This window comes from Molossus molossus, unplaced genomic scaffold (assembly GCF_014108415.1).
Source record: "Molossus molossus isolate mMolMol1 unplaced genomic scaffold, mMolMol1.p scaffold_m16_p_19, whole genome shotgun sequence".
Lineage (NCBI taxonomy): Eukaryota > Metazoa > Chordata > Mammalia > Chiroptera > Molossidae > Molossus > Molossus molossus.
This window is the reverse complement of record NW_023425354.1, coordinates 10,100,877-10,110,901: the sequence shown is the minus strand read 5'-3', so window position 1 is coordinate 10,110,901 and position 10,025 is coordinate 10,100,877. Positions and strand designations below refer to the sequence as shown.

At 43.7% G+C, this 10,025-nt stretch overlaps 1 protein-coding gene across 5 annotated transcripts; it reads left to right on the top strand.

The window, feature by feature from the left end:
- Positions 1-282: 282 nt before the first annotated feature.
- AMZ2 (archaelysin family metallopeptidase 2) lies at positions 283-8,621 on the top strand. Of its 5 annotated transcripts, none has more exons than XM_036268649.1 (9): positions 283-337; positions 817-876; positions 1,161-1,250; positions 1,737-2,019; positions 2,296-2,469; positions 2,552-2,680; positions 5,645-5,808; positions 6,921-7,097; positions 8,280-8,620. In XM_036268649.1, exons 4-9 carry the CDS (start codon positions 1,737-1,739, stop codon positions 8,433-8,435), a joined length of 1,083 nt encoding a protein of 360 aa, XP_036124542.1. In that variant the 5' UTR covers positions 283-337; positions 817-876; positions 1,161-1,250; the 3' UTR covers positions 8,436-8,620. The 5 variants fall into 5 exon arrangements, with proteins under 5 accessions (XP_036124542.1, XP_036124541.1, XP_036124544.1 ...); XM_036268648.1 differs by having other exon boundaries at positions 301-401; XM_036268651.1 differs by lacking the exon at positions 283-337 and adding an exon at positions 346-391.
- The last annotated feature ends 1,404 nt before the right edge of the window (positions 8,622-10,025 follow it).

Genomic DNA, 10,025 nt, shown 5'->3' with positions numbered 1-10,025 from the left:
CTGACTACTGGTGGCGCCCCCGCCAGGGCCAGGGCAGGCAAGGCGACCGCGGGGGCTGATTCCGGCGCCTTGTCGCCCCCTGGCGACCCTCCTGTGCTCCGGGAGACGAGGGCAGCGCTTGCGGTTAGGACTTGGACGCTGCGCTGAGGGACAGCTGTACGCGGAGGGGCGTGGCAAGGGCGTGGCGGGCTCAAAGGGGCGGGGCGCGATGAGCGGGGTTGTGTGGGCGAGGCGTTGCACGAGGGGCGTGGCAGCGCGCAGGGCGCAGTGCGCATGCGTGCAGGGGGCCGCCGCAGGAGGCGGGCGGTCTGGAGACGTGCAGACGGCAGGGGTGCAGGTGGTGCGGTGGGAGCGTCACAACCCGGCTGGGGCCGCCTGGGATGCGCCGCCGGTTGTAGAGGGTGGGACGGTCGCGGTCGGGGTTGAGGGATGAGGATGTGGGAGGGGCAGCCGCGGCGGAAGCAGGGAGGACAGCGGGGGCGGTGGTGTCTCCGGGGAGGAAGGACGGGCCAGTGAGGAGGCTCCTCTGGGAGAAAAGACGGGGCGAGAGTTCCCTGGGGAATCCCCCACCCCCGGTCGGGGACCCGGTCGCGCCTACACGGGATCGAGCCCCAGACGCCAGTTGCTATAGGCAACCAGCTCTGGTGACCAACTTGTCCTGGTTGCCGGGTGTGTGCTGATTTTAGCGCCCACGGGATTGCAAGCACACAGCCCACGGAGGTGACCCGATTCTTCCCCTGAGGCTCCTCCCAGACGGGGTCTGGGAGACTTCTTAATAGGCTTTTAAAATTTTTAACACTACCTGTCTACTACTAGGGGGAAGGCACCGCACACAACACCTTCCTGACTGGGCCCTGACATGCCTGCCCTTGAGAGGTAAAACTTCATCGGGAGTCTTCCTTCCTAAGGCAGGGAGACTACAGAAGGGCACATCTTATTGCAGTTTTGTCTTGTAGAAGTAAAATTTCAGCCCAGTTGTGGAGCAGTGGGATTTCTCCCACACTCTGGACCCCAAGGATGCAGCTATCCAACCAGAACAGCCATTAGCTTCAATTTTCCCATCAGTTGTCTATCATTAAGCTGGAAGAATCTAGATAACTAGATAATACGATAAGGTCCAGACAGAGATGTCCAATTTTTTCCTTTTCTAACTCAAAAAGCCTCCGGGTGGAACAGCTGTTGGACCCATTGAAACGACGGGATGAAAGCTCTACCTAAAAACACGATGTGACTGGAAGAGACCTGTCATTGTGAGTCTGGCTTTTGATTAGCCACTGTTGTGTTGTGCCCCCCAAACCCCCCCCGATGACCTGGCCATGATAGGCCTAAGTGGCTGCAGTTAAATGGTCTTGGACACCTTTGAGTCACATTGAGAATGATGGGTATTTCTCTTGTGGCTTTAATGAGTCAATTCATAGTATCGCTATTATTATCCAAATAACAAGGAAATTGGAAATCAAGTCATGCTCTTATTGGTTACCACTAGGTTTTATAATGGGATCAGGTTCCATGAGAGATGGAGGAATGCATTTCATGACTTTTTAAAACTTTTTCAGGTACCCTCCCCAAGAAATTGATTGGAAATGGGAAAGGCAAACTAGTTTGGTGTGGCCCTTCTAAGGCATAAATAGACAGTCCATTTCGGGAGAAATGAAAGATGTCTGTGGAGGATAGGTAGATTCGTCTCCAGCATGGATCTACATTTTATATTTCACTTAGCTGTATCTTCTTGGCAGATGCAAACAGTAAGGCACTCGGAACAGACACTTAGAACAGCTCTCATCTCAAAGAACCCAGTGCTTGTGTCCCAGTATGAGAAGTTTAATGCTGCAGAACGGCGTTTGATGAACGAAGCCTTCCAACCAGCCAGTGATCTCTTTGGACCCATTACCTTGCATTCTCAGTCAGATTGGATCACCTCCCATCCTGAGCCTCCCCAAGACTTCGAAGAGTTTTTCAATGCTCCTTCCAGAAAGACACCCTCTCCGGAGAAGCGCAGTATTTATATACAGTGCATTGGTATATATTGTAATATGCTGGATTTGGTTGGTTTGTGTAGTGGTGCTGTTGCTAGGGATAGTTTGGACTGTTGATCTCATCCGGTGGTGGAAGTTTTTAGCCAAACTGCCTTAAAAGAGGACATTTTGTTTCTTTCTAGTTCATATTAATGAATGATAAAAGTGTTTTGGAAATTTTGAGTTGGTTTGTTTCTAATTCCAAATTTATAGGCTGAGGTAAAGACTGAATATTTTAATCATCCTAAAGTCTGTCTTTAAATTTTCTTCTACATAATAGGATTGCTAGGAAACACCAGAATTATCAGTGAAGAATATATTAAATGGCTCAAGGGCTACTGTGAAGCATTTTTCTATGGCTTGACAGTAAGACTTCTGGAACCGGTCCCTGTCTCCGCAACGAGGTGTTCCTTTAGGGTCAATGATAGCACACAGAAGCTACAAATACACGCAGGTATATTAAACAACTTGACAATTTTAATTGAGTAAAGGATGTAGAGATATACTAAAACACATGTACATATCTTTCTGAATAGGGCACATCCTGAAGTTCTTAAAAAGGAAGAAACCCGAAGATGCCTTCTGTGTTGTGGGAATAACCATGATTGATCTTTACCCAAGAGACTCCTGGAATTTTGTCTTTGGACAGGCCTCTTTGTCAGATGGTATTCCTTTTTGACATTGTTTATAGAAACTTTCTCAACATGAGAATATTTGAAGATGTTGAAAAAGGGGAAAATTCCATTATAATTTTGATGCTTAAAACTGTGTTTCTGATGCAGCATCATGCTGTATTGGGACATGTACTGTCGATATGTTCTGATGATCTGGGTTCCTCCCGAGGTTGGCCATTCTCTATATGACCTTGAAGCTAATACCTATTTCATAGGTCATTTTGAGATAATTTGCATGGAAGTGCCAGTGCTTATAAAGTGTGTGTGTGTGTGTGTGTGTGTGTGTGTATATATATATATATATGCCTGGCATAGGTACAGGCACTCAGAGCAGCAGACAGGAAATATAAGTAATTCGGTAGCAAGGTGGATTATATAAATTCAGGATATGTGAACTGTCAGTAATATGAGTGAAAGTCTTGCTAATTGTTTTTTTAACTCTTTTTGTAGTTATCTTGCATAGATAGAATAGCAACAGATTGCTGTATAAGTGTATGCTTATCCTACATCATATTTTATTTTAAAAGAAAGTACTTTATATAGGTATGTTTTTTAAAGTGTCTTAAATATTGCACCACACACAAGAAGTAGTAGTAAGCTAGCAGGATTGATCTGCCAAAATACTTTATTTTCTTTTAAAAAAGTAAACTTCGCCCTGGCCAGTTTGGCTCAGCGGTTAGAGCATCGGCCTGCGGTCCGGAGAGACCCGGGTATGGTTCCTGCTAAGGACACGTGCCTCAGTTGCAGTTTGTCCCCGGCCCTGGTTGGTCCTGCAAGTGGCGGCCACTCAGTGTGTCCCTTTCACATCGATGTTTCTCTCTCTCTCTCCCTCCCCCTCTATCTGAACAGAAAATAGAAAAAAATGTCCTCGGGTGAGGGTAAAAAAAAAAAGTAAACTTCAGTCTTTGATTTGAGATAGAATGGACTTTGACTCACTAGGAATCCTGCATGGTAATATTGGGAATGGGAAAGGATCCAGAAGAAAATCATATTTTTGCCTATTTTTTTTTCTTTTTGCCTTCACTTCTGTTCTTCCATATGTCCATTTTTTTTTTAAATGCTCACTTGATATACTTAATGCTTTTAGAGAGAGAGAACAAAACACTGATCGGTAGCCTCCCATACACACCTTGACTGGGGATCAAACCTGCAACCTAGGTATGTGCCCTGCTTAGGAATCGACCCTGCAACCTTTTGGTGTATGGGATGAAGCTCCAACCAACAGCCACCCAGCCAGGGCCCACATGTCCATTTTTGCTTTATTTCTTTACCCTTATCCCAAGGGTCTGAGACCTGTTTGAAGGGGAAAGGTCAGGGAACTAGGGAGTGGTTGTTCATTAGTGTCCCGGGGTGGTGAGTGAGTACCAGGGACTGTAATTTATGAGTACCAAGTTTATGGACTGTCTGGATGACACATTAGCCTCTCTCTGACGAACGTTTCTATTAGATATTTTCTTCTCTTACCCATTTATCAGAGGGGGCCCAGGGCACTACCCCTTCATCCTCAATTCTCTATTACATTCTTATAGCCCCCCCATGACTCTGCCAATACACTCTCTTGGAGACTTAGGTCACTGCTGTGTTCCTGAGTTCTCTATGAGCTACCTTTCTATTAGCACTAAATCTGTATGAACTAAATTTTTATCTCCCCTTTTGTTTTTAACCTGGTAGAGAGAGAACCATTTTTAAAAATTAAAACTGTGTCGCTATTGCTAGCTAATTTATCTTGTACATTCTAGGAGGTCAGTCAGGATGCATTCCTCCATAATGTTTCTACCTGAATTTTTTAAAGTGTCTTAAATATTGCACCACACAGGAGAAGTAGTAGTAAGCCAGCAGCATTGATCTGCCAAGCAGTGAGACAGTATCTTACAAGTGACTTTGTTCTCTCCAAATTCACAAAGATTTATGTTTTAAAATGGAGAAATACTTAGTTATAAAGAAAATAACCTTTTATTTGTAGAATTATTAGGGAAAAAAAGTTCTTACTAAAGGTATTGTAGTAAAATATGCCCACACTTCTATGGCGAGTGGTGGTTACTTGTGACACGTGAGTAGATTCAGTTTTTTGTTAACTTCCAGAATGTGTTCTCTCCCTATTCAAATACCAGTGGATGGGTGGGACAAGGAAGATTTGTTTTGAATCAAGTTGGATTGGATAAACTTACTATGAAGTCATTTCTATCCCAAAAAGTTCCTTATGACTCAAATAAGAAAGGAAAGAGGCATAAGTAAAAGTGATACTGTAAACAAGTCAAATTGTAAAGTGATCCTCGTCGGAATGAATTAGAAGTCACACTCTGTCCTCCATGTGTATAAAGATGGGTAAGACAAGCCTCACACCTAACACAGGAAGTCAGTTACAAGAGGGTTTATTCTGGTCACTGGACTCCAGCCACATGATAGAATTGTGCTGTGCTTAAAAAGGGGGAGGAAGGGAAGAGGTTCTGTCTTCCGTCTAAAGGCATGGACGAGAACGTGACCTCCAAGGCATGGGGGGCAGTGGTGGGGCGGTTTTCCTCAGTAGCATGGCATGAGGGAAGTACAGGCACCCTCACTGTCGTAAATGTCATAGAGACCTTTTTATTGTGTTCTTAAAGGGAAACAAGCATGTGTGGTTCACGTGATTATTTTCATGGCTCCCCCTGGAGTAGTTGATTTGACTGTTTGAGAAAAAGACTTCTTTTTGTGAGAAAACGAAATCCTCTGGAACTTTCAAAAGTTTTCAGGAATTTGACCTTGAGACGGTTGTGTTTTACAGGGCCGGACAAAATGGATAGTAGAAGAAGGTTTTGATAGGGAAATCCGGAGCAGAATCTTCCTTTGTCCTAGCATATTGGACTCTGAACACAGGAGTACAGACATGCCTTCCCTGACCAGACACCCTAGCAGGCTGTCTCTTGGTCTTTCCTTCAGGAACCTTACTCTCTGTTGTTGTTTGTCCTCTGTTTGTAGGTGTGGGGATATTCAGCTTTGCCAGGTATGGAAGTGATTTTTACAACTCAAGCTATGAAAGCAAAGGGAAGGCATTGCAGAAAAAGTCTTCGAATGACTATTCGGTTTTTGATAACTACTACGTTCCTGAAGTGACTAGTATTTTGCTGCTTCGGTCCTGTAAGGTGAGTTGTTTGTAAAATCCAACAGGACTGTTATTAAAGACATCTTAATTCCCTCAACTGTACATCAACACTCCTGAAGGTATATAAATGAGTTTGTATCATTTGTGTACTTTTGGTGGCTATTGCTTCACTGAAATTATCAATGAAACAGTTTAAATGTTACCTTAATGTTGAAATTTTCAGTATCTGTGCCACTTTTCTGTCCTATTAGTAATACACAGCCTTGGCTGTACCCACACCCTCACCATTAGTTTAAGTCCAGAATTCTGGTAGGAGTAGGTAACCTGCCCTTTCAGACCGCTGTGGTCATCAAGGAAAGCTGCCTTCCCAAGGCCTGGAAGACCTGTGCTCTCTGGCCTCAAGGAGGCTGGCCTGCCTCTTGGTCTCCAGACTACCTTCTACGCAGTCAGCGCCACGGACAGTTCCCGATGTCTGCCCCACCACTGACTTAGGAAAGCCTGTTTCCTCGTTTCTTCCATTTTCCACAGCCAGGGACATAGGCTTTTGTGCTTTCACCAATACTGTTTGTGGGGTTTGAGAACTACACCTCAAAGAGCAGTGTTTCCAGTGTACACTCCCTGCATCGGCATCACCTCGAATGCTTATTAAGCTACTGACACAGAATCTCCGGGGGAAGGGCCCCAGAATTTTTAAATGGTTGCATGGACTCCATTGCTCTAGAGCACTGGCTTTCAACCAGCGACAGTTTTGCCACCCAGGAGTCATTTGGCACTGTGGGGAAAATTTCTGGTTGTCACAGTTGGAGAGGGGATGGTCCTGGCATCGAGTAGAGAGAGACCAGGGATGCTGCTGAGCATCCTACAAGGTACAGGAGAGCCTCCTTCCTCCAAAGAAGGATCCCACCCGGTCAGTGATGTCGAGACTGAGAAACCCTGGTCCAGGGGTAATGAAGTGGTTTAAGTATAGTGAGGAAAGCAGTAAGACAGTTAAGAAAATGAGGGGTTAAGTCTTTGGGCAGGTTGACGTTTTGGTGATGACGGTAAGGGAATTGATTCCTGCAAATTTGTTGCTTGGAAAAGTAAGAAAAAGGGGTGTGTAACTTACTGTTGATAATCGTGGTGCTCTAGAGCCTCCATGTGAATGTCTTGCAGACTTTAACCCACGAGATTGGACACATATTTGGACTTCGGCACTGCCAGTGGCTTGCATGCCTGATGCAAGGCTCCAACCACTTGGAAGAAGCTGACCGGCGCCCCCTAAATCTGTGCCCGATCTGTTTACGCAAGTTGCAGTGTGCTATTGGCTTCAACATTGTAGAAAGATACAAAGTAAATTAGGGGGAGGGGTAGTCAAATAGGGGGAAGTGGTTATATAAGTAGCAAACTAAGATTTCTGGAGCTGCCATTTATCAGGGGAAATTAGTGCAAAGATAAGCAGGAAGCTGTGGTTAAAAAAAACAACATGCAAAGAAATATCCTCCTTAAAAACTTTGACTTGCCTCTGAGAGCCTTACACTTGTAGCTCAGTGAGAAATGGAAGAGGTTTCTATATTATAAGAGAGTCTGAATTTTCAGAACAGAATGAATATTGATATGTAGGCAAAGTTCACTTCTAAAAATGATATAAATGCCCTGGCCAGTTTGGCTCAGCAGTTAGAGCATCAGCCTGCAGACCAGAGAGACCTGGGTTCGGTTCCTGCTAAGGGCATGTACCTCAGTTGCAGTTTGTCCCCGGCCCTGGTTGGGGTTGTGTGGGTGGCAACCAGTCAATATGTCCCTGTCACATTGATGTTTCTCTCTCTCTCTTCCTCTCTCTCCTGTTCTATCTGAAGATAAATGCAAAAATGTCCTCGGGTGAGGATAAAAAACAAAACAAATATATATAAATATATGGAGATCGTTTACCTTACCAAATATGGGGAGTTACGATATTCATTAGGAGGAAAAGATGATTTTAAGAAGGAAGAGGGAAAGTACATAAATCTCAGTATGTGTGAATGTATATGTGTCCAGAAACATCAATATATATTAGTTAACTGCTCATGGGAACAACCACTCATTCAGGTGACCGCAATACATATCTACATGTACCTTCATATACATGTCTACCCTTAGCTGTGTGTACACTTACATATGTGTACACATGCACATCAAACAAAAAGCACAGTTTAATGCCTGGTGGAACATTTAACAAGTTGAGAAAACAGTAATTCTCTCACCCAAAAAAGCTGTGAGGATTAGTGTACTTATTTTAAATCTTTTCTCCTATGCATACTTGTGGCTGTCACTTATAATCATAGTTTGCATATTTTGGGTATATGTTCTTTCACTCAGTATGTCAGTCTAAGTGCTTTTTTCAGATTCATAACCATCTTTATCAGATGGAACATCTTCATGGGTAACCTAAGTCATTGATTTAGAGAACCTGATTTAGAAGCCAGTGTTTTTCTCTTGCCTAAAACTCTTCTGCCGTGTTCCATTAAAATATTAATCTCTTTTCTTCCTTTCAAGGCCCTGGTGAGGTGGATTGATGATGAGTCCACTGAAGCACCTCGAGTCACTCCGAAACATAGTCATGAGGACAGTGTGAATTTGCCCAAACCGGTGGAAGCCTTTAAGGAGTGGAAAGAGTGGATAATGAAATGCCTTGCCGTTGTCCAGAAATAAGAACCTTCAAATAGGAGTAATTAAAATAAATACTTGCACAGTGTGCTTTCTTTTGAATGGAGTGTTTTATTGGAATAAACTGTTTACTGATTCTGCCCTGTATAAAAGTAACATAATAGAAGCACCTTTAAAGCACCTGCACTTGAATTGAGACCCACTTTGAATGATAAAAACTCTAGTCTCTTTCTTCTGTCTTAGTAGCCTGGTCTGTGTTAGTGAGTACATCATTTCCATCGAAACATGTTTATGACTCCTGAGAGAGCTAGGACCAGCAGTAACTAGTAAGTAAATAAATAGTGTAAACATAGTTTTATATGTCCCAAGAAAAGACGTTTAAGGACCCTACTTTCCAGGGGGTGATTTGTGCTTCAGGTTTTTGAAAGGGACTCCCTCTCTGTTAGACTTTCTCCATTCACATCCCTTTCCCTTTTCTGTGGTTTTCTCTGTCCTCTAGGCTGCCTCACCTCCTGTTTTTCTTTGCTTGTCAGTTTCCACCTGAAAGAAACAACAGCTTGCTTCTGATTTCAGCAGCTTAAAATGTGACCTCCTCTCTAGGGTATTTGCAAGTGAAAATAAGAGTGGTACTTGCACTATACCAACCTGTGGTGGTGGTGGTGGGTGGGTGGGTGGATTACAGTAGTCAGCTTTAATTGACAGTCATTTGTGAGGGTTCTTGCAAATAATTACAATTGTCCTCATGTTTGTGAGTGTTACACTTTTTCTGTGGACTTAGAGCAGCTGTTGGGTTTATTCCTACAGTAGTATCTTTCTTACTTTGCACTCAGTGTTTTCTTCAGTGTTTACTTGAGTGGGGGAGAGAGTGTGTGGGATTACTTGTCTGTGTGCCAAGAATGCCCAGGATGGCCTGTCAGGTTGGGAATGTCAGCCGTATTTCCATGGTTGGGAACAGGTTGAAATCCTCAGATGTGACACCACCTCTGCTAGGTCAGTGTGTCCTGGGAACGGAGACAAGACGCTAGAGCACATGAGCGAACTGGTGCTGGTGAGCAGAGCATTCCCCACTTTCCCATCTTGGAGGGTAAAACCTATAGGTAATTTTTATTTTGAACTTTGAAACCTAAATTTTTATTTGTTATTATTTATGCAATATCATTTAAAGCACATTTTATAATGGAATCCGTGATTTCCCATACATGCACTCCCCCCCCCCCCTTTTTTTTAAATTTTATTTTTGTTACAGATGTTTCTCCTTTTTTACCCATTGACACCCGCCCCGTCCCAGGCTTTGTTGTCCATGTCCATTGGTGATGCATACATGCATATAAATTTTGTGGTTTATCTCTTCCCATCCCCCACCACCCTCTCTTCTGAGGGTTGTGTCTCAACTCTATTTCCGTGTTTCTGGGTCTACCCTATTCCTTAGACTTATATTCATTATATTCCATATGTAAGTGAGATCATGTGGTATTTGTCTTTTTCTGCTTGGCTTGTTTCACTTAGGATAATACTTTCCAGATCCTTCCATGTCGTCTCAAAGGATAAGAGATCTTTCTTACAGCTGCATAGTACTCCATTGTGTATATGTACCACTGCTTTTTTATCCATTTGTCTACTGGTGGACACTTGGGC

Coding starts and splice junctions, on each gene's coding strand:
- AMZ2 (XM_036268652.1), top strand. CDS start 1,737: ATGCAAACAGTAAGGCACTCGGAACAGACACTTAGAACAGCTCTCATC. Junction 2,681..5,644: donor ACAGGCCTCTTTGTCAGATG/GTATTCCTTTTT, acceptor CTCTGTTTGTAG/GTGTGGGGATATTCAGCTTT. Junction 5,809..6,920: donor TGCTGCTTCGGTCCTGTAAG/GTGAGTTGTTTG, acceptor AATGTCTTGCAG/ACTTTAACCCACGAGATTGG.